The sequence below is a fragment of the Erpetoichthys calabaricus genome, chromosome 14, assembly GCF_900747795.2.
Source record: "Erpetoichthys calabaricus chromosome 14, fErpCal1.3, whole genome shotgun sequence".
NCBI lineage: Eukaryota > Metazoa > Chordata > Cladistia > Polypteriformes > Polypteridae > Erpetoichthys > Erpetoichthys calabaricus.
In genome coordinates this window covers 95,558,845-95,585,777 of record NC_041407.2, presented here as the reverse complement: position 1 = coordinate 95,585,777, position 26,933 = coordinate 95,558,845, and the positions used below count along the sequence as shown (strand labels likewise).

General features: G+C 42.7%; 1 protein-coding gene across 1 annotated transcript; it reads right to left on the bottom strand.

Moving 5' to 3' along the window:
- Window positions 1-3,379: 3,379 nt before the first annotated feature.
- LOC114665210 (SKI/DACH domain-containing protein 1-like) lies at window positions 3,380-6,684 on the bottom strand. The gene has a single exon (XM_028819641.2). The coding sequence runs from the start codon at window positions 5,866-5,868 to the stop codon at window positions 3,433-3,435; it is 2,436 nt and encodes an 811-aa protein (XP_028675474.2). The 5' UTR covers window positions 5,869-6,684; the 3' UTR covers window positions 3,380-3,432.
- Between the last annotated feature and the right edge of the window lie 20,249 nt (window positions 6,685-26,933).

Sequence of the window (26,933 nt, the reverse complement as noted above, 5' to 3'; positions counted from 1 at the left end):
CTATGAGTAAGAACCTGCCACAAAACAAGGGCAAACCCTGCAGTAAAAACAGCAGGGCACTTTCTTAAACACATACTTGGGCAACACACGGTCTTCATCACAGCTCAGGGCCTGGCCTTGATTTCCTAGAAGACGGCCGCCGCTACCGTTTTAACGTGATGGCGAACGAGGGCCGCAATTAACGGAAACGACTTGATGGAGCCGTGCAGCGCAGCTATTAACGTGTGCTTCACCTCTTTGAATGCGTTCGAGTGCGCGTTTGAGTCGAGGCGGAGTTAAAATTACGTGCGCAAAAAACAATCTAAAACAGAGACGTTCGAGTATACACAGCAGCACAAATCATACGAGGCTAAGGGAAAATGTGAATAACACCGCAGAGACCGTAAAGTCGAGGGACGTTCATTTTTACGTTTAATCACACAACTGGTAACGTCCCAGAACAAGTAACACAATGATGCCCAAACAAAACGATCGTTCCTATTTCCGACTACTGCAAACGTTTGGATGCTTTTTGCTATGATAATCTTCATTATAATTGAACCTCTTTTCTGACGAAGTTTTAAAAATTAAATCCATTTAGTTTCAAAAATATTTCAGAGCCCGTTAACTTTATATGTGCATAAACATGCAATTCCATCGTGCATGTAATAATAAATTACTATAAAGTTGTATACTATGCTATGAGTATTGGTAATAGTGCAGAATAAAGCACAGACTTTCTTTTTGGAAACCTCAGGGAAGATATCGAAAAATATATACGTGGTTATACAGCCGAAACGATGTGTCTTTAACCTTTGTTTTCAGCTGGAAAAAAACATTTTAATCCTTTTCTCTTTTGCAGATGAACGCTGACACAGCCCTAAACTAACACTTATATATATATATATATATATATATATATATATATATATATATATATATATATATATATATATATATATATATATATAATACACATATACTGTACCACGTACATAAGTGTGTCAGCATTATCATTTTCCTATATTTTGCACACCTTTTATAAGTAGGTCCTTATGCTATAAAACTGTAAAAATGAACGTAAGAAAGAGAAACAGCAACTGCGGAGCTTTAAATTCAATTGAGTTTTGCTTAAACAAATACACGTTTGTGAAGATTGTTAATGGCAATAAATTAAGCTCTTTTGTTTTTGCAATAATCAAGAAGCAGACATCATTTTAAATAACTGTGTTTTGGAGTGCATGCCATATACATCACAAAAACCTAAATAATAACTGTTTTTTATTGACTTCTTATAATTTGAACAAGGACAGCCGCATTCACAGTAGCACGTTTTATTTGCTAGGAAAGTTTATTCAGCATCTAGTTTTAATAACCGCTATAAACCTGCGTTATATGTACTCTGTGATGATAAATAGCTTCACCTGGGCACTAAACTAAATAAAAGAATGGCGTTTAGTCTGATCACTCATTTTGTTTCCCGGAAATGGCTAACATCTAACATATTCTGCCAGGGGTATAAACTTTTAAGAATAACTGTATGTATAGGCTTTGTGAAAGCCTGCTGAAAATGAAATGTGTCAGCCTGGTAAAATTATATGTGCGTATATATATGTGTGTCTATCTATCTATCTATCTATCTATCTATCTATATATATATATATACTTGTGTGTCTGTGTGTGTGGTGTTTATATATATATATATATATATATATATATATATATATATATATATATATATATATATATATATATATATATATATATATATATATATATATATATATATATACACATATATATACAAGCACACACATATATGCACATATATTCGTGTGTGTGCTATATGTAAATCTCTCTCTTCCTATATAAATATAAAGTTATATATATATATATATATATATATATATATATAAATATATAAAGATATATATATATAAATATATAAATATATATATATATATATATATATATATATATAGAGAGAGAGAGAGAGAGATTTGTATATACCACACACAAATATATGTGCATACATGTGTGTGCTTGTGTGTGTGTGTATATATATATATATATATATATATAAACACCACACACACACACAAATAGATAGATAGATAGATAGATAGATAGATAGATAGATAGATAGATAGATAGATACTGTATATACGCACATATATTTTTACCAGGCTGACCCTTTTCATTTTCAACAAGCTTTCACAAACTCCAGCACAATCATAAAAGGCTGACAACTTTGTTTGCTTAGGGTAAGTTCAAATGTGTAAACTATATTAGTTGCATCCAAATGACTGTTCACGCGCAGTTTCAAGGACATAAAATAACATTTACTTTCGGATTCTAAATTAAAAGAAACCTTTAAACAGTGTCCAAATTGTTGACGCCCTTCAGAAGGGTGAACATGGCTCTTGTCCACAAGATCCCCGACTGTTATCCTTGACCTCCTAGCCATTTTACAACTGCTCATGGCCTACTAGTTTATGTGTAACAGTTGTCTTAAAAAGAAAAAGCTAAAGGCGCCACATTCCAAAGAAAGGGGCTGCAGATAAGCTGTTAACACCTACCAGTTTAAACATAACAGTGGGCCATGAGCATTAGGCCAGTCCCTGTCTCTCTCACTCACACACACACACACACACACACACACACACACACACACACTGAAAACACACCGACTCAGATTCAACGGCCACTACAGAGAGAAGTAAAATCTGTCGTGCGGTATGCTTGAAAATACAACAACAACAACAAAACTCAGTTTTCATTGTTTTAAAATGTGCTAATTCGTTTACTTCATTAAAAAAATTTTCAAGTAAAAAGTTTTAAGATTGCGGTGATTTCACATTTAAGACATTTTGTTTTAATGCACTGTATTGTCTGAGAACATTCCTCTCGCTGAATTCAGTAAAAAATGTATTCAAAATATCGTTAGCAGCTATGTTTTCAGTACAGCAAATATATTATCTGTTACAGTACAGACTGAGAATAAATAGCAATTGATTACATACAAACAAATTGCCTGATTTTATAAATAGAAAGTATGGTTACACGAACGGAAAAGCCAGCCTTTGTTTTTAAAAAAAATCCTTCAAGACACGCGCTCATCAAATTATTTGCATTTACTTCAATTTCGCTCCTGTTTGTAACACAAAAAAGTCACTTGTAGCCACGAAACCGCAGCTCGCTTTGATATCCATTGGCCATTTCCAAACAGATCGCATTGTCCAATGTAAAACATCGCAAATAAAGCACCCTGTAACTTTCTGCATGGTTTTCTTTTTTAATTAGACAATCCAATGCACCATACTGTACACAGGCAATCATTCACATGTAAAAGGCTTTTCCTGAATTTCCAGCTTTTTTTTTTCTTTGTTACTCCTGTCAGTTTTTAAAATTTTTTTTATAAACAACTGTTGCGTGTAAACCAGTGAAGTAGTGCTAGTCACCCCATTCCAGGTTATAACCCCTGAATTTATGGCTTGGGGGTACAGGGATGACATTGCCCCCAAGCTGCCACAGGCGACAATGGGGAGCCGCCTTCTGGTGCGGGACACAACGTTTGGAACAAAGTGAATATGCGGGACACAGGTCGCCATCGGCCCCTACAACGAGGGACGGTGGACACGGAAAATTATCCAGCAAGGCGAACGATCTTTTCACCGGAGTGGACGGGACGCCGCAGCTGGCACTGGCTTTCCGTTTATAACAAGAAGGGGCTGCCGTTTTCTTTTCGCTTTTCTTGGAGTTTTTCACTTTTTTGGAGACCTCTTTTGAGCACCTTTGTTGCCTTTCTGCTCCGCTGCGCCTGGGAGTCCGGCTCCTTTTCAAATTCCTTTCCGAACCATTGACTTTAAAAGCGTTGCTTGACAAGGTACAGCGGCCTTTCGATCTGGGAGAGGTAAAGGGGGGGAAGAAAGAGTCGACCAAGCTCCTATCGACAGAGCCGGGCCGAGCTTTGGACCCCTTTCTGCCGGGGGGCCTCGAAGAAGATCTGTAATCAATCGAGGATGTGTAGCCCACGTTTTTGCCATCAAAATTAAACCCCTTTGCGTAGCACCACAATTTGGATGTCCTAATAAGCCTCTCGAACTTTTCCCGGCGAGGCTCTTTGATGTCCCCTGGGAGATCAGTCGCAATGCAAATGCGGCCAGGTCCCGTGCAGTTTTGGACAGCCGGATGAATGGGGGCCCTGCTGCTGCTCGGCGGCGCATCATGGAAGCCAGATTCCTGGGATAAGTCCTCAATTTGGCTCTCTGCTTGGTCACTGAGGCCTAACGAGGACCCATTGTTTGGGGTTCCTTTGTGCGCACAGTTCCCATTTTCAAGGGGTGTAACGGCGCCCAGAAAGGACCCCTCAGGCTCTAAAGGTGGGATCTTTGGCAGCAGAGAAAGCTCATTCCCCTGAGTGCAACTTGCCAAGCAGTTAACACAAAGTGTTGCTTTGTCGCAATTCCTCCCGTTCGTGTCCCCCGTTAGTGCCGGGGGAGCGCTGGGCACGACGTGCAATTCTTTATTCCCCGCTTTTTCCACAGAGTCCAGGTTGGTGATTTTGGAGCCGGGGCTGCAGGATGCACATCGTACCCCGGAGTCCTTTGGCAGCAGAAGGTTCACGTCAGTGCAGAGGGGTTCTGTTTGAACTTCTACGGGGGGTTTCGTTGAGGCGCGTTCGCCAGTGTCACACGTTCCTGATTTAACCTCTTCCTGACCGTTAGGAAGCGAGTAGCGAGGGGAGGCGGTGGGCAGAGCTGCCTGTCTGTAGCGGGTGCTCTGCACGGAGTCCCCGCTGTACACCGAACTGGAGTCCGACTCCGACGAGCTGCCCCCCTCGCTACTCGAAGACAACACCGACCTCCTGTCCAGACTGTCTTCTTCATCCGAGGACTCTGTTGAGGTAGACTGGAAGTTGGATCCGAAATCGGAATCCTTCTCCAATTCCGAACCGGACTCGGAGTCGCTGAAGTAGCCCGTGGAGGCGATCTGGCTCAGTCCGTGCACCTTTTTAAACCCGTTCTCTTCCGCCGCGCCGCTCCTGTCCTTCCGCTTGGCGAAAGGAAAGCCTTTATCCCCCAAGAGCAAAGGCGGCGACTTGAGGCTGTCGGCGTACCCGTTATGAATGTCACAGCGCCCTGCGCTGCCGTAACGAGAGCTGCTCTTCAGACACAGCGACACGCCGCTCCGGCTGCGCCCGCTGACTGCAATGGCGGAGCGGTAAGAATTCACAGAGCCGGCCGCTACCAAAAGCCCGTCTGCGCCCTTCAGTCTGTAACAGTTTCTCGCTCTGCTAACTTTTTCATAGTTTCCAAGGTCTCCGGCGACGGAGGCGAGTGGCGGACCCCCAGCGGCACGTTTCAGTTTGGAGAAATTTTGAGCTGATTTGGAGAGACCCCGTTGTCGCGGCGTGGCGCTGGAGAAATGGAGCTCTCCCGTGTCTTTGGCAAAAAGTGCATTGGCGGTTTTAGTTTTGCAAAAACTCGTGCAGATCGCCTGCGATGTTGCTGTTTTGTTCGTGGACTCCGGGGGTTTGCTTTTGCGCCTCTTCTTCCTTTTCTTTGGGCTGAGGGTTTGGCATGCTGCGTACAAGAGCTCCAGGTCCTCTTTGGCGATCAGAGAGCACGTTACTGCTCGCACAGGGACTGAATGAATAGCTTTGAGACTCCGCAGCTCCTTGATGTCACAGCGACGGCTTCTAATGTTTAAAACCTCCATTCTTTTGTTAATGGTGGTCCTAGGAATATCTTTAAATAGATCGCTGAAAACTTGAGCTAGAGCAAACATCTGTCTTCCGTTGATTTTTAAGTATCCCATATTAATTCCATCGATCTCTTGAAAGCCGGTTTGAAATCCTCCTTCCCCAGAATTGCAGTTATAATCCATGTTTTTACCATAATCATTTCAGCCGTTGGCAGTTTTCATGATACTCGGTCCCAGAACGACAAATAAAATAACACTAATTCTAATAATACAATAAAGAAAGCGACCAAGCGAAAACTCTTCATAAAAACGATTTAAATATTCAATAATTTAAGAATAAAAGCAATGCTTTTATTTGTTGTGGAATATCCTCCAAAGCAAAATGATAGGCACAAACCTTGCAAAACGCAACAAAGGTTTCGTTGGTTTCCGATCAAACGCCGTAAGGGGACACTCCATGTCCAAATGCAATTAATTTAATTACATGTTTATAAATAAATAAATAAAATCGGGGGCTGAAAACAGATCCCCAGATGGTTTAAAAAAATCCAATTAAAATAGTTTCATTTGAAAGGTTCTTATTTCATCCAGAGGTTTGTGGATTAATGCCACCGGGAACATCGCTGCAGCCCTCATCCCGTTCAGTTTAAATGGACTGAAATGTACACCACTCTACCTTTTGGATATTTTTTTCTTTCTTTCATGGAAACTCTAGAGTACAGTATATTATAAGAGGCTACCCACCAAATAATTTTCCGGCTCTCATTTCCTATTGGCCCCCCTTGTTTGTGATGTCACAAAACACACGTTCTAACCCTCCTTTCTCAGCCCTCGTAAAACACCCTTTCGTTGAAAGAGTGTCGTTGGTGGAGTGTGACGCGGCACAGGCAGCTCTACACAAAACATCTGCCGTCTATGAGCGGTGCTTAGAAGCAGTACGCTATATAAAGCTTCGCCTGAGAGGGGTGAGTGTGTGTGTGTGTGTGTCTCGCGCACTGTCGTTAGCCACTCGCCCTGTCACGGGGAGTCGCTGATTAAATGGTGACACTCGTTTTTGGGGTGTAGCCGCTCATGAACTTTGACGTTATATCGCCTTTTCTTATTAATTCTACCTCTGTGAATACATTCACCAGTCTGAAAACCCTTGACTGAAACGTGCAAGGTAGCACTGTGTCCCAGTAACGCCCAACGCCCACGAATGAGCAAAAAAAAAAAAAAAAAACACCGGACAAAGAAGAAAACTAATCATGTAAATGTGATGCATGACACGAAAAACGAACGACAGGGCATATATAGCGCTTGAGACCCTCTGCAATTCGACCCAACTTGTGCAGAGATAGCGATCTTCAACACGTCTCGCGTTTAGACTTCTTTTGTTTTCAGCAGTCGTGCGGTTTAATTGCCCTCGTGCTTGTTTGAATGCTGCCTCTGCACAGGCATATAATTATTTAATTAGTCGATAAGCTGCAGTCTTTAAGGCCCTATAGGGCTTATTTTCTGCACTGTGTGAATCTGATTTTTAACGGGAAATGAATGCCAGCCAAGTCCTGCAGAATAGCCATATATTTATTTTTACTCTTAAAAGTAACCACCTGAAACCGAGAAGAGCAGAATTTCAGCGCACGCTGAGAAGTACACAAAAAGTTACAACGACACAAGGGCGAGGTGCTGCTGCAGAAGAAAGACTCTGCCGTGATATATATGTGCGTGTTATACAGAAATAATCCGATTGTGTGTATATATGCAGTATGTCTATGCAACTATTTATCTACACTCGAACAAATAATGGTTCTTTAATGACAATTTGTGGTTCTTTATTGAGTTGTGTGGGTCCTCCTAGAACCTTTCCTTGACAAAGCACCACTTCATTCTGCGAAGGATTCTTCGCATATGAAGTTGGTTCTTTGTGCGTTGAAAAACTTCCTAATATGAAGAAAAACAAATTGAAATCTTTAATGTGTGGATGGCGACCTAGCAGGACACTAACAGATTGAGAAAACTAGGATTGAGTCCGTGTTACTGTTGTGCAGTGAGAGTCCTTTTAAAATAAAGACCCTTTGGTATTTCACAAGTATGTTACCATCTATTCATGTGTTTTTATGGAGCTTGTTAGGGATCTAAATAAACAAAGGTTCTTTCTGGAACCTTCATGTGGATGGGTCTTTTGGGAACCCAAAATGGTTCCCCTGTGGCATCTGTCTGAAGGACCACTGTGGAACCTTTATTTTTAAGAATCTACCTATCTATCTAAAATTTATATGCAGATATATAATCATAATTACACACACCTATCTGTAGATTAATATTAGAAAATGTGTGTGCGTGTGTGAGTATACATACCATTTTTTAAGATGTAAGGTGTGAATACAAAAGTGTGTAAAAATGTATCATTTTATAATTGTGTGTGTTTGCCCAAAAATGTGTGTTATGTGTGCACAGTTGCCTATGAAAGTGTTGCCTACAGATATGCATATTGTGAGCTTATGCATTATGTGTGAGAGGGATATATATGTATATAGTGTATATGCAGGCAAAGAATCATCAGTACACAAGCCTACATGTGTATTAACATTTGAATGAATGTGTATTTAAGTGTACATATAATGTTTTTATTTTTAAAGTGTGAATATTGATGTGTGCAGAAGTGTATTTTTTTTTACAAATGTATGCTGATCCATAAAAGTGTGTATAATTATATATGTAAATGTTGTGTAGCGATATGCATAGTTTGGCTGTGAGATACAGATGTATATAATGTATATGCAGGTGTATATTCATAATTACACATGTATGTGTGGATTAACATTTGAATGTTCGCATGTCTTATGTGAGTATAAATATAAAACAAATAATCACTTTTTACATGCACAGGTGGGCATCATTTTATAAGTGCGTGCATTTGCTGTAAATGTATTTGAGCTTGATTACATATGTCTGTTTAAACTGAGGTGTATATATTATATGTATTTATGTACTGTATGTGCGTGAGTTATAAAACGATAATGTCAAAATTAAATGTAATTAATTGGACTGTCTGCTGTTTTAGTGAGCATCGTATATTGTAAATATACAATAACATTTAAAATCTATTATAATCATGCAACCAAATACATGTGCTTAAATCCCCAAGTAGGTGACACTGATTTTTTGCTCTGTTGTAGATCTCTGGTTAATAGTTTTCTAAAGGGACAGATAAACTGATATGAAAAATGCTACATAGTAAATAAATGTGAAAGGCAGTGCATAAGATAGAGCCTTTGTGGGATATAAAGATTCTATATAATGAATAGATGGACATATATACTGTGCTTAAAAAAGTATTCACCATTTTGGAAGTTTTATTTTATTCGTATACAACATTAAATCAGAGTGGATTTAATTTGGATTTTTTTGACACTGATAAACAGGAAGCGGCTCCTTAATGTCAAATTAAAAACTGATTACTGCACTATATAATAGATAGATAGATAGATAGATAGATAGATAGATAGATAGATAGATAGATAGATAGATAGATAGATAGATAGATAATGAAAGGTACTATATAATAGACAGGTAGATGTGAAAGGCCATTTATAGGATAGATCAATTAATATTGTCATTGATTAGGCATACATATATATATATAATAATAATAATTCTTTGCATTTATATAGCGCTTTTCTCACTACTCAAAGCGCTCAGCAATTGTAGGTTAAGGACCTTGCTGAAGGGCCCAACAGAGCACAATCCCTATTTGCATTTACGGGATTCGAACCGGCAACCTTCCGATTGCCAGTGCAGATTCCCTAGCCTCAGAGCCACCACTCCGCCACTATATATATGAATGAAAATCTCTATATAACTGATAGATAAAGAGATGTGGAAGGTAAAAGTGAAAAGCAAAGCAGTGCCTAAGATTTAGTCTTTTGTTAGATATAAAGACACTATGTAATAGACAGTAACATACTGTATGCAATGCCTATATAAAGTATTCCTCCCTCTCTTTGTGGCGTTCAAGTCTTATTGTTAGACAACATTGAATCACAGTGGATGTAATTAGTTCTTTTTGTCACACTGATCAACAGAAAAAGAGTTTTTAATGTCAAAGTGAAAACAAATCATTTCACTCCATGATAGACAGATGGATGGATTAATTCTGCGATTGCTTAGGTGTATAGGCACAGTCTGTATGAAACTCTGTATATAATTGAGAGTTAGATACGTGGATGTGAAAGTCACTATATATTGGTTAGATTGGTGTAAAAGGCAGTGTACAATTTCCATTGCTACAGTTTCCTCAACTAGGACTTGGATTCCTGCAGCTGTCTCTTACCAGCAAATATTGAGTGACTAATGACAGCGTGATATGTAGATGGATGTTGGATATTTTTGCTGTGTTTTTGTCAGTGCAGAGCAGCACAATGGCTCCTTCAGGCAATATCACATGCTGTTTGGACTGACCCAAATGTTAAGCTCATTCTGAATGGCTATAGCTCATTTATTTCTAATAAACTGTTTTTTCGTGCCTACTATTTACATTTCCCAGTTATTCTCTGTAGTCACTTTTTCCCCAAGGGTATACACACACACAAACACACACACACACACACACACACACACACACACACACACACACACACACACACACTCTCTCCATTAAACTTTTCTTTTACACTTTTTTTTTTCCTGCTTTAATATGAAAGAGAAATGTGATGACTTTTTGAATTGTATTTTGGTTTTTGAGTTTAATCCTGGGATGCCTGCAACACAAATGCTGCCTCCATTGTCACAATGAGCACAGGCAGGCTCTCGGCTCTCACAGCCCATATTTTTAAAATTCAAAGGGCAAATTTGGTGCTTCACCCAGCAGGCCCAGGCGTTTCCTGAAAAGCGTGCTTCCTCTGAAACAGGATCAGCGGTCTATAATCAAAGAAACAGAAGGCAGAGGCAGAGGCGGCTTGTTCTCATTTTAAAGAAGATATACTACGGCCCTTCAGCTTTTATATGTTGTAAAAGTAAGCGACATTATATCATGCAGGTGTGACCCTATAAAGGTGCTAATTATATTGTAGTACATCTTAGGTTAGCGTGTTTCTTTTTTTCTTCAGTGTAACCAGCGATGTTCTTTAAACCTGTGGTTCAGCTGGTATGAGGCTGTAATAGATCAAATGAGTGTATTATTAAATTCAATATTAATCCAATATACATATATGTCTACACACACCAAATGTCCTCGTAAGTTTGATTTTCATGATTTTGATCAATTTATTTTAAAATAATACTATACTAAATCCAAACCTCATACTGTCTGAACCAAGCGTGTCCAATCATAACTGGAAACTGGGGCTTTTGATCCCATTTTGAGCCTCGCTGTGGTCATTTTCCTGGACTGGATCAACATAGTCAAGGTCCTCAACTTTAAGAAATCATTTCTTTCTTTCTTTCTTTCTTTCTTTCTTTCTTTCTTTCTTTCTTTCTTTCTAATTTTGTCCCACACTGAAAAATAATTCTGCCAGAGTCATCATTCTGCTTCCTCAGTCAACAGAGTCATTTAAAAACTTTTTTCCCACATTTATTTTTTGTTGTAGGCCGGGATTTCCTACCAACAAAGCAGAACAAATACAAACTAATTAATAACAAAATCAAAGTGAAATGCACGTAATAGAAATGGAAACCAAAGACTTAGCTGGTTGCTGTCATTAAAAGAGTCCTTCAAATTAAGAATAATTATAGGGATTCCCATTTTCTTGGTAAAAAATGATCCTTTGCATGAAGGAGGGCGAAACAATGAGAACATGGAATGTGAAGGAGGCGAGACTGGAGGCCACATCTGCCCCCTTGGGGGTGGGAGACGGGCGGGGGGGGGGGAGAGTTCTGTGAGCCACAGGTAATAAGCACTGTGACCCGCAGAGGAAGGGGGGGGGGGGGGTGTGGGGTGAGGGGTTGGCTAGTGTAGGATTAAGCATCCAGCCTGCTTTGCACCGGGAGCAGAATGAGGGAACAAAGGCTGCCCAATAAAGCATGGCCTGCTTTCACACTCGAGACCGGGGTGAAGCAGGCTGCTCCAAAAGGAGACCAGCATGGATGAAATGGAGGCACACGGCACATGATCCTGATGGTGTGTGTGCTTGTGTGTGTGCGCGGTTGGCTCCCTGATCACACGCCGCTCCGTTCCAAAATGCTCATCAGCAATATGAATTTGTGAGGGACACAAAAAAACGCAGCTATCATATCACCATCAGGGAGGGAAACAGAGCCCTGCTGCCGTTTCCTGAGCACTCAGGAAGCTTCTGATAATCCTGGGAAATTCATGATATCGAAGAGGAGTGACAGCATTGGGCAAAGCAACACAACAGTTACGGTGGACATTCCAAAAAATTCTAAGGGTGTTCAGCGGTGGGGGAAAAAGAGTTTTAAGTTGAGCTACAGGGCTGTCAAAGTGAGAATCACCTTTTTTGGTTTATTAACACAAAACAACCTGAGAATGACAAGTCTACGAAAAAAATTAGGGAAGCAAAATTCCTGGAAAGGAAAGGAATTTCAACTTATTTAACACCACAATCGTGTGGTGGATGTAATAGACACAATCTTGTTCAGTTTACAAAAATAATCTCTATTTTGATCTTCTGGGAAGGAAGCTGAGCCATAACACTGATAAAACCAGTGCCTGATGTCTGCAGTACCAGCACCTCTTCTGGTTTCAATGAAGAATATGGCATCTTTCCTGAGCATACCGTTGAGTACCAGCACGGGAGAACCTCAACTCACACCATGATCTTTCATCGAAGGTTGATGTATCATTGAAGAAACCCTCAACCCCTGGTCTTTAATCGACTTTGACCACCTTTCCATGGTCGATGATTCTCCATACCAGAAGCTTGTTGGACCAAACCACCCAAACCCCCATACCCCCTCCCAACTCTTCGGTGGAGATATCACAGTTCCAGTGTCACTGTATCACCATAAAAAGAGTCCCGCCAGTAGTTTGGTTTGACTTCCAGCAATGGGATAATAAAGGCTACCTAATCTAATAACAGGTGTATCATTTCATTCCATGTGAATATCAGGTCCACATTTTATTAGGATCATTAATCTAATATCAAGTTAGACTCCCATTTTCTCTCGGAACTGCTGGAACTTGTCAGGACCTTGGATTCAACAAGTTGTTGTCCAACTTGGATTCAAGTTTATGCCATACTTGATGCAGATTCTAAGTGAGCCGTATTAGTCAAACCAAAACAGTTATGGTGGATCTTCCACATACCGATGGTAGCACCAATGTGGAAGAGACTTTTCCTTTAGTTGTGCTGATGAGAGCCTGAACTGCTCACTCCATCTCATCCTGACGTTGTTCAACTGAAACGAGATATGGGGACTGAGGAGGTCTACTTAGACTAAAACTGCTGTCAATTCCCTGAATCCTCACCCAAGAATGTGCCCATTCACTCGAGCCCACCAGGGCTAAGCCCATAGTGTTATGAGAAGGAGTTATAAGGCAGAGCAGGGAGCTCTCATGATCGTCTGTTACTTCTGTAGCTCCGAAACTGTTCCCCAACTGTCAGTCAGAAGAGCATCCCTAACCCTGATTGTCTCTTCTTACCTGTTCATCAATGTCTCAATGGCTTCCTTTAGAATCAGGTCAAAGGGGAAAGACATCTCTCCTTTGAACATACTGCATGAAAGTTCAGTTTCTGTTTTCTTACAGCTTTGCAGAAGCAAATTCTTAAGACCACCACTAATCTGAGCTTTCGTTCTGGACTTGTAACCATTTTTCCTCTTTTCTTGTTTTACACTTTCCTCAAAGACCATTCGTGAATGGGTTCACCGGCACTGTGGGTAGGTGTATGTGACTGTCAAGGACGTCCAGATGTCTGTATACTTCACAGATTCAGTTTGTGCCTTAAAAGCACATGTCACAACCTTATGGTGCCATCACAAGCTTACAATTTTGACAGAGTGGACACACAGACGCTTTTAACATTATCTTGTTCATCCTTTCACCGTGGATTAGTGGGAGGAATCAGTATTCAAGCTTGGGAGTTCTTTTTTAATGGCCAGCCTCTGTCAGTCTCCTTCCATTAACAGCTTCTTTCTTGATGAAGGTCAGCCATATCTTGGGTGTTTGTTGGGTGGTAACAATATTTTAATGCAACTGTAATGATGTAGTGTTCAAAAAATCTGAAATGGACTGATATGTCCAATACTGAGTGCCCATTTGTTCTCTAAATTGCTCAGATCTGCTGGTCTCCAGGCACTGTCTGTACACACAGTCTAATACCATTGGTGAGTAAGCAGAAATTCACAGTTGAAGGCCAAGTGGATATCCTAAGCGTGAGTTATCTGTATTTCTTTTCCCAAGACAGCCTTTGTCAATCATGCTACTGAAACATACATTCATACATTTTCAGAACTTGTTTAATTAAGTTTACTGTCAGGAGGAACTTGAGTCTGTCTTGAAAAACTGAGCAACAGTCAAATATCAATGACACTCAAGCACATTCCCACACTCATTCATGGCTCACCAGCTAAAACTACCTGTGTGTCTTTGGGAAGTGTAGAATTTAACTTGGCTAAAAGTGGGTAACACGTTAAGTGAAAACCAGTGAAGACTGATTGAATTTTATGTGAGAAGGTTCTGGGTTGGCTTTGGGAGGATGGTAGGAGTTATCCCCATTGGACAAACTCTACCAAATAGCCAGAAAATCACAAGTTGAGTGCACAACTTTCTTTGTTCGAGATAAACTACTCCATGTTGTCACCACATTAGCCCTGCCATGGAGACATTTACTGGCACAGTTGGGTGTATCAGTTTTGGAAAAGGGCTGACATGTTGGTGTCATGACCTGAATGGTTATTTCTGCTTCCCACACGCTGCAATGAGTTGGACTTGTATTCACATTTTAACTGTTTCATTTACTTTCATTTTAGTTAAATTTTGCCCAATCCCCCAGCCCTCCCCATGCTGCCAAACTTCAAACTTTGAGTCACAACAGCAGGCCAAGCCAGTGACTGTGATTATAGCCTGCTTCATGTTTAAGAATCTATCTATCTATCTAGTATATAGTGCCTCTATCTATCTATCTATCTAGTATATAGTGCATCTATCTATCTATCTATCTATCTATCTATCTATCTATCTATCTATCTATCTATCTATCTATCTATCTATCTATCTATCTATCTATCTATCTATCTATCTATCTATCTATCTATCTATCTAGTATATAGTGCCTCTCCTATCTATCTATCTATCTATCTATCTATTTATTGTAATAGACAGCCGGGTCCCATACCCAGCAGGGACGCCCCTGCTGCATCTGTTCCAGGGGAGCAGCCATGGACACTTCAATACCTTCCCCGGGACGCTTGGTGGCAGCCTTCCTGACAGACAATGATTCCCCAACCTGGCACATGGCTCCATGGGAGATGGAGTCCTCCACAGCCTGGTTTGGGGCTCGGATGGCCGCTATGGGGAGCTGCATGGAGTCTGCAGCCCAGCTGGGTCGAATCTTCAGCCCCACCCAGAAGTGCAATTAGGACCAGGTGATCAAGCATCTGGAACACTTCCGGATGGGATATAAAAAGGGCCAGCCACCACCACTCAGAGAGTGAGAATTGGGAGGAAGGAGACAAAGCTTGAGGAGGAGTGGTGGTGAAAAGGAAGGATTATTGTGTGGTGTGGAAAAGAGTGCTTTTGGGACTGTGTATTGCCTGTGGGTCACGGGGAAGACATGCGCCCATGGGTGATGAGAAAAATAAAAGTCCTTGTGCTTTATACGTGCCTCTGTGTCCTTCTGTGCCAGGTTGGGTGCCTATATAGTGCCTTTTCTACACTATCTATCTATCTATTATATAGTGCCTCTCCTATCTATCTGTCTATCTATCTATTATATAGTGCCTTTCATGTCTATCTATCTATCTATCTATCTATTATATAGTGCTTTTCATATCTATCTATAGATAGATAGGAGAGGCACTATATAATAGATAGATAGATAGATAGATATGTAGATAGATAGATATATGCCTTTCAGATCTATCTATCTATCTAGAATTTGCATGTTCTTTCCATGCTTTTGTGATGTTTCAACTCTAGTCAACTCTTAATGTCCTGTTGGGAGTGTTATGACTGTAGTTGTGAGTTTGCATGCCGCATGATAATTTGACTCTCCAAGCAGGATTCATTTTTGCATTGACAAACCGGCTTTGTTAAATGTATTGGTGAGATACATGTCTCATGTGCTCCAAATAGGTCCTATAAAATTTATTCACCCCTTTGAAGTTTTTACATCTTATTATTGTACAACACTGAATCACAGTGGATTTAAATTGTTTATTTTTTTTAGACACTGATCAACAGAAAAACACCCGTTAATGTCAAAGTGAGAACAGATCACTGCAAAATGGTCTAAATGAATTACAAACATGAAACACAAAATAATTGACTGCATTAAGTAGTCACCCCCTTCACAATAGCGTTTAGTGGATGCGCCTTTTGACAGCCATGACAGCCTTGCCTCTGTGTGCTTGGGGTTCTCTCTCCATCAGCTTTGCACATCTGGACACATCTGCCATTTTCCCCCCATTCCCCATTACAAAACAGTCCAAGTTCATTTGGATGTCATGGAGATCATGAATGAATACTCTTTGTCAAGTCCAGTGAATGGAGAGTTTGGCCACTCCAAGACATTCACGTTGATGCTTTGAATCCATTCATTTGTAGCTTTGGCTTCATGCTTGGGGTCTGTCTACTGACTTCATAGGAAGAGCCACCAGAGACATGAATGTTACCGTCAAGGTAAGTGAACCTCTCAACGATGTCGACATTCTCTCTGCAGACAGACACACTGCTGATGGCTGCGCCCATGAGGTCATTAAAGGCCTGGATGTTGGTTTTTATTCAGGACATTCGCAAGCCCAGACACTCAGACTCCTCACAGTTTCTCGAGAGCCCCGATCAGAGCCTCCATTGACACAGCAAAGATCACAGCATCATCAGCAAAGTCAAGATCCATGAATCTTTCTTCGCCAACAGATGACCCACAGCCGCTGGACCCCCATGACCCTGCCCAACAACCAGTCCATGCAGACATTGAATAGAGTAGGAGCAGAACACACCCCTGATGAACCCAAGAATCAACTGGGAAATACACAGAGGTTCTGCCTCCACTCTGCACAGCACTCACAGTACCAGTGTACAGGCCTAACCCAGGCCTAAGCGGGTTAGAAGATGACTGACTGACATTGCAGAGATCTGTGTTCCCTTTGACATTAAAGAGCCTTTTTCTGTTGATTAGTGTCAAAAAGTTCAAATGAAACCCAATGAGATACAACCTTGTATAACAATAAAATATGAAAATCTCCTAGGGATTGAATACTCTTTACAGGCATGGTGCCTACGTATATTTAGGTATAATCATAGTGAGCACAGCTGTAGACACATGATAAAGCAATTAATCCAAGAGATGGATATCATTTTTTTCACATTCACCACATTACAAATTAACCTACACAGCCTTAACAATTGTATAATTCAATTAGAATTGAACATCTCATTGAAAAAATAGAGATAAAAGAACAACAGACGAACAGGCCACCTTATTAAAATGGCAGACTTAATGATAAAGCCATATCAGTGAGGAGGGATATTAAGATTTAAGTGCACCCCCTTATTGAATATACAGACAAGGTTCGTCTTCATTTAGGATCCACAGTAACAGTTTCTATCTTTCGCTTTTCTTTACTTATTATGGACTGAGGGCTTACATTGATCTAACACCTTTGTTTGTTTGTCAGACAGACCCCACAGTTGGTCCTGCGGCCCAGAGTGCTGATCTCTGGAACCTTCCAAATCAGGAATGTCCACCCAACTGACCAGTAGACCCTTTAGCATATGCACTGATTTCAGACATTAACTTTATAGCCAGGCATTCTACATGTGGAGCCATACAAGCAGCAAGTTGGCGCCAGTGCAGTAAGCGGCAGTCTGGTGGTGACTGGCACACGAAAGGTAGGCAGCCAGGCGGATTATCATATATCACATCTTTAATTGCATTTCATGATACACAGCAACATTTCAAGAGGTGTCAATATCATGCTGAGAAATGAATCTCAGCTATCACTGGATGGTTTGGTGGAAGAGAAGTATTATATGTCTCGTTGAAAACGGTTCATATTTTCAAAAGACGTCTGATTCAAGATGCCCACGGAGTGGTGAAAAATCATTTCTGCACTTGTTTTTTTCCTTTCACTGCACAATTTTGCCCTGCTTTGAATGTTGTAAATGAAATATCACAAGGTGAGGCGGCGACGCCTTCAAGTGGAAAAGAAGAAATCTGGAAATGCATTTCAGAGATTTTCATTTCGCTGTGTTTTCAAATGCACTTGAAATATCTTACATTGAATATGAGAAACAGATTTCTAAATTCCTAAATGTCATTTACACGTCCAGTGTTGGGCCCAATCCTCAAAGTTAATATTCCTGTCCCAGTGGAGTTTTGCACACTCATCCCACATCCCCAAAAACTCTAAGTTGACCCTGTGTGAGGGTCGTTGTGGGTCAAGGTGTGTCCTGTGGTGGACTATCTGCCTTATAGCTGATGCTCCTTGGAGAGACTCTGGTCCTCCCATCACCCTACAGGCTTGCAAAATGCTAAATTATATTGTGCACGTAATGAGTACAACATGTGAGATTCATCAGCCATTATCTGGAGCTATCAAAAGAAATTTAGGATGGTATGTGAAATGTGTGTAGTCCAGTCCAAGGTCATTAGGTGCCGTGGCTTATCTGGGGAACATCATGCCCAAGGCAAAAAACAACCCTGGAGAGGATGCCAGGGCATGCCGGGAGCTACTTACAGATAGTCAGTCAGTCAGTCATTATCCAACCCGCTATATCTTAACACAGGGTCATGGGGTGTCTGCTGGAGCCAATCCAAAGCCAGCACAGGGCGCAAGGCAGGAACAAATCCCGGGCAGGGCGCCAGCCCCCCGCAGGACACTTACAGATACAACAATCTGAATAACCTGCACATGTCTGAGGATAAGACAGGGGTGGCCAGAGAAGCTGCCCTTAGATACAGGGAGAACATTTGATATGTACAGGCAGGGCTGAGATTCAAAGCCCAGAGCTTTGGAGTTTTGAGACAGCAACTTGAACAATGGCTTTCCTTTCAAGATATTTCAAACTATTCATGCATCCATATTCTGTAGCCAATTTCGATCCTACATCATGATGAGGGGCCCAAAACTACACAAATAATTTTGGGTGCACAGCAATCATCAGTACTGGGTGTAAAGAAGTCTTTACATTGAAAATCAAAATGGCATCCATCATACAAACTGCTCAAACATCTGGCGGGGGGCTTTGATTTGACTTGATCACTGGGAATAAGTTCTAATTTGAAAATATACGAAATGGAAATGGACAACTTGAGAGAGAGAGAGTAGTGTTTGAGACCCGAGACACAGAAGCGCAGAAATCAGAAACCTTATTTTACATAACTCATCAGTCTTCTTTTTTTTATGTTTTTGCTGCGTAGGACCACACAAATGAAATGTAGGGCTTGAAAAAACAAAATGGGAAGGAATATGGAAGACAGGCCAGGGTCTCGGGGTGAAGGAGTGACTAACTGAGCTACGTGCACGATCTGCACTTTGTCTTCTCACAGATCACCTCCCACACACTTTGTGTCTTCTTACATTCAAGGAGAGAAATGTTTTCACGGGCTATGGGCATTAAATAATGAAGGAAATGCAATGATTAGCAACTTATCTAAGAATAAAGAGGCCTTCTTGGAAACTTTGTGCACAACAATAAGATCATGTGATAGAAACAGAGGAGAGACACTCTATAATAGATAGATAGATAGATGGATGTGAAAGGCAATATCTATCTATCTACTGTATATCATTCATAGATTGATAGACTAGCCAAAGAACCCAGCATTGCCTGGGCAAATTTGTGGAACAGGTTAAAGTACTTCCTCCTTGAACCGCCACCTTACCGTGGTGGAGGGGTTTGCGTGTCCCAATGATCCTAGGAGCTCTGTTGTCCGGGGCTTTATGCCCCTGATAGGGCCACCCAAGGCAAACTGGTCCTAGGTGAGGGATGAGACAAAGAGCGGTTCAACAAGCCTTCTATGATGAATGAAAACTTTGGACGGCGTTTTCCCTTGCCCGGACGCGGGTCACCGGGGCCCCCCTCTGGAGCCAGGCCTGGAGGTGGGACTCGATGGCGAGTGCCTGGTGGCTGGGCCTGCACCCATGGGGCTCAGCCCAAAGAGGCAACGTGGGTCCCCTTTCCCATGGGCTCACCACCTATGGGAGAGGCCAAGGAGGTCGGTGCAGTGTGAGTTGGGTGGTGGCCGAAGGCGGGGACCTTGGCGGTCCGATCCTCGGCTACAGAAGCTGGCTCTTGGGACGTGGAATGTCACCTCTCTGGTGGGGAAGGAGCCTGAGCTAGTGCGCGAGGTCGAGAGGTTCCGGCTAGATATAATCGGACTCACCTCGACGCACAGCTTGGACTCTGGAACCAATCTCCTTGAGAGGGGCTGGACTCTCTACCACTCTGGAGTTGCTCCCGGTGAGAGGCGCCAAGCGGGTGTGGGTATACTTATTGCCCCCCGACTTGGAGCCTGTTCATTGGGGTTTACCCCGGTGGACGAGAGGGTAGTCTCCCTCCACCTTCAGGTGGTGGGACGGGTCCTAACTGTTGTTTGCACGTATGCGCCGAACAGCAGTTTGGAGTACTCACCCTTTTTGGAGTCCCTGGAGGGGGTGCTAGAGGGCATACCTTCTGGGGACTCCCTCATTCTGCTGTGACACTTCAATGCTCACGTGGGCAATGACAGTGAGACCAGGAAGGGCGTGATTGGGAGGAATGGCCCCCCCGATCTGAACCCAAGCGATGTTTTGTTATTGGACTTCTCTGCTCGTCACGGATTGTCCATAACAAACACCATGTTCAAGCATAGGGGTGTTCATATGTGCACTTGGCACCAGAACACCCTAGGCCTCAGTTCGATGATTGACTTTGTGGTTGTGTCGTCGGACCTGCGGCTACATGTCTTGGACACTCGGGTGAAGAGCTGTCAACTGATCACCTCCTGGTGGTGAGTAGGCTTCGATGGTGGGGGAGGATGCTGGTCAGGCCTGGTAGGCCCAAACGTGTTGTGAGGGTCTGCTGGGAACATCTGGCAGAGTCCCCTGTCAGAAATAGCTTCAACTCCCACCTCCGGCAGAACTTCAACCACATCCTGAGGGAGGTGGGGGACATTGAGTCCAAATGGGCCATGTTCCGTGCCTCTATCGTTGAGGCGGCTGACCGGAGCTGTGGCCGTAAGGTGGTCGGTGCCTGTCGTGGCGGCAATCCCCGAACCCGTTGGTGGACAGCGGCGGTGAGGGATGCCGTCAAGCTGAAGAAGGAGTCCTACAGGACCCTTTTGTCCTGTGGGACTCTGGAGGCATCTGATAGGTACCGGCAGGCCAAGCAGAATGCGGCTTTGGTGGTCGCCGAGGCAAAAACTTGGGCATGGGAGGAGTTTGGGGAGACCATGGAGAACGACTTTCGGACGGCTTCGAGGAGATTTTGGTCCACCATCCGGCGTCTCAGGAGGGGGAAGCAGTACAGTGTCAACACTGTATATGATGGGGATGGTGTGCTGGTGACCTCGACTCGGGACGTTGTGAGTCGGTGGGGGGAGTACTTCGAAGACCTCTTCAATCCAACTAACATGCCTTCCAATGAGGAAGAAGAGCCTGGGAACTCGGAGGTGGGCTCCCCCCATCTCTGGGACTGAAGTCACCGAGGTGGTCAAAAAACTCCTTGGTGGCAGGGCCCCGGGGGTGGATGAGATACGCCCGGAGTTCCTCAAGGCTCTGGATGTTGTAGGACTGTCTTGGTTGACACGCCTCTGCAACATCGCATGGACATCAGGGTCAGTGCCTCTGGATTGGCAGACCGGGGTGGTGGTCCCCCTCTTTAAGAAGGGGGACCAGAGGGTGTGTTACAACTACAGAGGGATCACACTCCTCAGCCTCCTTGGAAAAGTCTATTCGGGGGTCCTGGAGAGGAGGGCCCGTCAGATAGTCGAACCTCGGATTCAGGAGGAACAGTGTGGTTTTCATCCTGGTCGCGAAACAGTGGACCAGCTCTACATCCTTAGCAGAGTCCTGGAGGGTGCATGGGAGTTTGCCCAACCAGTCTACATGTGTTTTGTGGACTTGGAAAAGGCATTCGACCGTGTCCCTCGGGGAATCTTGTGGGGGGTACTCCGACAGTATGGGGTACCGAACCCCCTGATAAGGGCTGTTTGGTCCCTGTACGATCGGTGCCAGAGATTGTTCCGCATTGCCGGCAGTAAGTCGAACCCGTTTCCAGTGAGAGTTGGACTCCGCCAGGGCTGCCCTTTGTCACCGATTCTGTTTATAACTTTTATGGACAGAATTTCTAGGCGCAGCCAGGGTGTTGAGGGGGTCCGGTTTGGTGGACTCAGGATTGGGTCACTGCTTTTTGCAGATGATGTTGTCCTGTTTGCTTCACCAGGCCGTGATCTTCAGCTCTCTCTGGATCAGTTCACAGCTGAATGCGAAGCAGCTGGGATGGGAATCAGCACCTCCAAATCCGAGACCATGGTCCTCAGCCGGAAAAGGGTGGAGTGCCCTCTCAGGGTTGGGAGCGAGATCCTGCCCCAAGTGGAGGAGTTCAAGTATCTCGGGGTCTTGTTCACGAGTGAGAGAAGAATGGAGCGTGAGATTGACAGGCGGATCGGTGCAGCATCCGCAGTGATGCGGGCTCTGCATTGGTCTGTCGTGGTGAAAAAGGAGCTGAGCCGCAAGGTAAAGCTCTCAATTTACCAGTCAATCTATGTTCCTACCCTCACCTGTGGTCATGAGCTATGGGTAGTGACCGAAAGAACGAGATCGCGAATACAAGCGGCTGAAATGAGTTTCCTGCGCAGGGTGTCTGGGCTTTCCCTTAAAGATAGGGTGAGAAGCTCAGTCACCCGGGAGGGGCTCAGAGTAGAGCCGCTGCTCCTCCGCATCGAGAGGAGTCAGATGAGGTAGCTCGGGCATCTGTTCAGGATGCCTCCCGGACGCCTCCCTGGTGAGGTGTTCCGGGCACGTCTAACCCGGAGGAGGCCCTGGGCAAGACCCAGGACACGCTGGAGGGACTCTGGAGGGACTCTTGGCCTGGAAACGCCTTGGGATTCCCCTGGAAGAGCTAGAAGAAGTGGCTGGGGAGAGGGAAGTCTGGGTATCTCTGCTCAAGCTGCTGCCCCCGCGATCTGATCTCAGATAAGCAGATGAGGATGGATGGATGCTTAAAGTTAGAAAGCATATATTGATGTGGTTCATTAAAGTTTGAATTGTTGTCATTGCTGGCTATTCCATCTTTCATGTACACAGCCCCTTTATCAATTTCTGTGTTCTCATGAGTATGTGTATGATTAAATACTATAATTGTCGTAAGTCTTTTCTGGCTTGAGACCATAAATCGTGCTTCTTTGTATTTACTAGTTTACTGTGGTTTCCTAAACAGAGTAACCGAGTGACAGACTGTGAGAACCCAAGAGGTGAGATTTGGGGCACCAACCAGGTTAACCCCTTTTAATGTATAAAAAGATAGAAAATAATGGGTGCCCTGAGCAACAGCAAAATTTTGGCTGCAGTAGCTCAAGGTTGCCATCTCAATGAAAATGTACATGTTTCACACAGGAGTTTCGTCACTGTCAAAGGCAAGGTCCAAGTGGGACACCTACTTCTGGGGGCCATCCAGCCAAGCTCAGAGGAGGTGGGGCTTATCCCAGAATGTTGAAAAACTGAACCCTTAATATCGCATGTAACCTAAAACTATCCGTTTTTGTGCTGTTCCCTCCACTCAAATCATATTCATGACGAAATGTTTGATTTTTCAAAAACTATATATGTCAAGTTGGGTTAAAGGTAACACCCATACAAAAGTTCAAACTATATAACAGACATGTAATCATGTACTGTATGTCATTGGAAAAAGCAATTTCTAGTATTATCTACCCATTATTTAGACAGATGTGAAAGGCACTACATGATAGATAGATAGATAGATAGATAGATAGATAGATAGATAGATAGATAGATAGATAGATAGATAGATAGATAGATAGATAGATAGATAGATAGATAGATAGATAGATAGATAGATATGTAGGCTGTGTGATGGGTTGGTGTGCCATCCGGTACTTTGTCCTGATGTGACCCTAGTGCTGTTGTTTGAACCCTCAAATGGATTAGGTGGGCTTCAGCATGACTTGTTGCAGATAGTGCATGGCTGCTCACTATGCTGCTCTGTTTCCTCCACCGTATTTTGGGTAATAAAATTTTAGGAACAACATTGACGAATTGGAGAACTGTAAGTGGTGATGGTGTGATGTGGTCTGTATCAATGCAGCCGCAAGTAAATGCTTCATTCAAGTTTCAGTGAACAGCCAGGAGAGACTGGAGAGGATTCAAGCAATGAGACACTGAAGTGACACAGAAATGAATTATTAAGTAGAAGGGATTCATGTTTGGGATGTGATGAACTTTACAGACATAAGTTTAAGTGTTGGGGTGGCTCTCAGGTAAACGTGGATCAAGTTTTGCCTTTTCTCAGCTAGGGTACAGGAGTTCTGTCTCTGTAAGTAGTAGGTTTCAGAATAAACTAACACTTCCTGTTCGTAGCCTATGTATACAGGGTGGAGTTTTCCCGGAATTTCATCACAAGTGATGTCAGGTCTCTTCTCAGCATTACCCTTGGAACAGCAGACAGAAAAAAAAAGAGGAAGTTAGTGGCAGCTCCCTCACTCATCATGGGGTGACGGTGCTCACCTTGCAGGAGCCTTGAGGGTGTTCTCTAAGCACAAATTTGAGACAGGAGTAAGAAACCGACGTCCTACCACACTGCAGATGCTGCTGGTAAAGACTGTGCCGCCTCCACAAAGATGGAGAACCTTGAAGAGCTTAGTTGTGTTATCCAAACCACATGTTAAATATCTTATTTTTCCCAATGTCTAGCAAACATCACAGTAGATGACACCTCCTTCGGACCTTTTCTGTAGTCTAGAATGGTCTTCATGACACTCTCCTTCTCCAATTGATCTTTTACCTGCCCCAACCTCGCCTACAATTAAGTTAACCACTTGCTATTCCGTCTCCACCATTTGACAGGCTAGAAGGTGGAAAAGATTTTTTCTTAATGAAACCATAAATCACATACTCAGTTATGTTGTTTACACACTGGCACTAACAACTCAAACCTTCTAATTTTCCAAGTCCATACTTAATGAAGGAATGGCTGAAATTAATGGATATTATTATTGTAATGGAAACTAATACAGAATTTGTAAAGATGGCTAGTGGTGTTGCCTCACAGCTTCAGAGTCCAAGGTTCAGATGTAACAGGTTTTCCCTGTGTTCACATCGGTTTTCTCTCCGATCCCAAAGACTCAGAGTGTGTGTGTGTGTGTGCGCGTGTGCATTTGTCCAAGCATCCAGGGATTGGCTCCTGCTTTATGCTAGAAACTTTTGAAGAAGCAGGTTCAGCAAATGGTTATATGGATGGCACGGATCATGGATGACACAGTGGTATAGCATCACAGCATCAAGTCAGTAGCATCACTAAGGGGGGGGGGGGGTACAGTTGGTGTAGAAGGTGTAGCAGTGCTACATGATTAACATCGTAAGTGTATTTTGTGCGGAGTCCTGTCTTTTGTAGCGTTGTCCTGTTCATATGGTTTGTGTGTCTATGTAAATATGCTCCCCTGGAAACAAAGGGGGAAAGATAACACTGTGGAATCGTGGTCCCTCATGTTAATTTGTCCCATCAATCCCATTACCTGCATCCGGGACATTCACTATTTAAACAGGAGGTCAAAAGAAAAGAAAAAAAAGAGAAATCCCATTTTACTTACCGCCCATTCATTGCAGAGCCAGGACAAAGCAGCGATCCAGATCATTTACACATTTTTCTACTTGCCACTTTCAATGCCTGACAACTTCAGTTTTCCACCACAAAACCCCGGGGTTCTGGACTACGCTGATGTACCGAGGATAAACACGGTGAGACTGCCCCTCAGGGCCACCGTAGAGGACAGCTTCACAAACATTATTCATTTTCCGTTTAATTTTCTGGACTTTTATGTACGTTTCATGTTTCCTGTGTGTCTCATTGATTTCAGTGTTGAGTGTGGTGTCAAGGGAGGGTTTGTGTTGTATATTAACATTTTGCTGCATCTTTTTATTATTACTTTTCACCGGTCACTTTCAGGGTTGAGTGTTATGTTGGGGCTGGTTGGGGTGTGATATATATATCTCTCAATTATATAAAAAAAAATCCTTCAAAGCGACGAGACGTCCCGTGAGACGAGACTGTTGCAGGTCACGCCCTCCTCTCAAACATTTTCAAACAAGACCACGGTCCTCAGACCACCTCTCAGTCTTGTGAATGCTTTTGTCAGACACACTTCCTGCTCCCTCAGCTCTTATTCATTTTAACGTTTTCCTCACTTTAAGTTCCCAATTAAAGAAGACATATGTCCAAATCTTATAGAAGAATTTCATCACAAAGGGTTATCAACATAAAAAATGAGTACACACACAATCCTAGCACCAAGAAACAAGGAAGTCAAAAGAATTAACACCAAAAATGTCGATCTGTTACACATCAAATTGGTTAAATGCATCCAAAAATGTCAAGCAGTTACACAGCAAATTGGTTAAATGTGTATCAATAGACTGTGCTGAAACAGTTGGTGGTGATTGATGGTGTGGAAGATGTAAAACAACAACTTACATTATCCTGTAGAATATCTACAACCGTTAACACCATCCAGTCTTACAATGCACGAATTACTGTAGAATGAAGGATGTATCCAAGGATGAATCTTCTGAAGATAACATTAGACACCAAAGGAGATCTTGATATGCCATTCATAATAAAACGTTAACATTGTCCGGTTAGAATAGCTTTTGCAAAGACAATTAACAAATCTCAGAGACATTCAAAAAAGTCATTTTACTTAATAAAACTTACTTACTTAAAGAAACGAAATTCAATCACAGCCAGTTATACTTTGCGTTTTTTCATATGTAACAGTTCCCATGAAAATAACAATCTGTTTAAATTGTACATCTGCATCCCCCAAAGCCCCAGCGTGTCAGGGGGTTGGCTAGCAAAGCGAGCCCCCTGGTATATATATATATGTGTATTGTATTGTATTGACCCCCTTCTTTTTTGACACCCACTG

Excerpts from the sequence above, each read along its gene's own strand:
- LOC114665210 (XM_028819641.2), bottom strand. The coding sequence starts at position 5,868 with ATGGATTATAACTGCAATTCTGGGGAAGGAGGATTTCAAACCGGCTTT.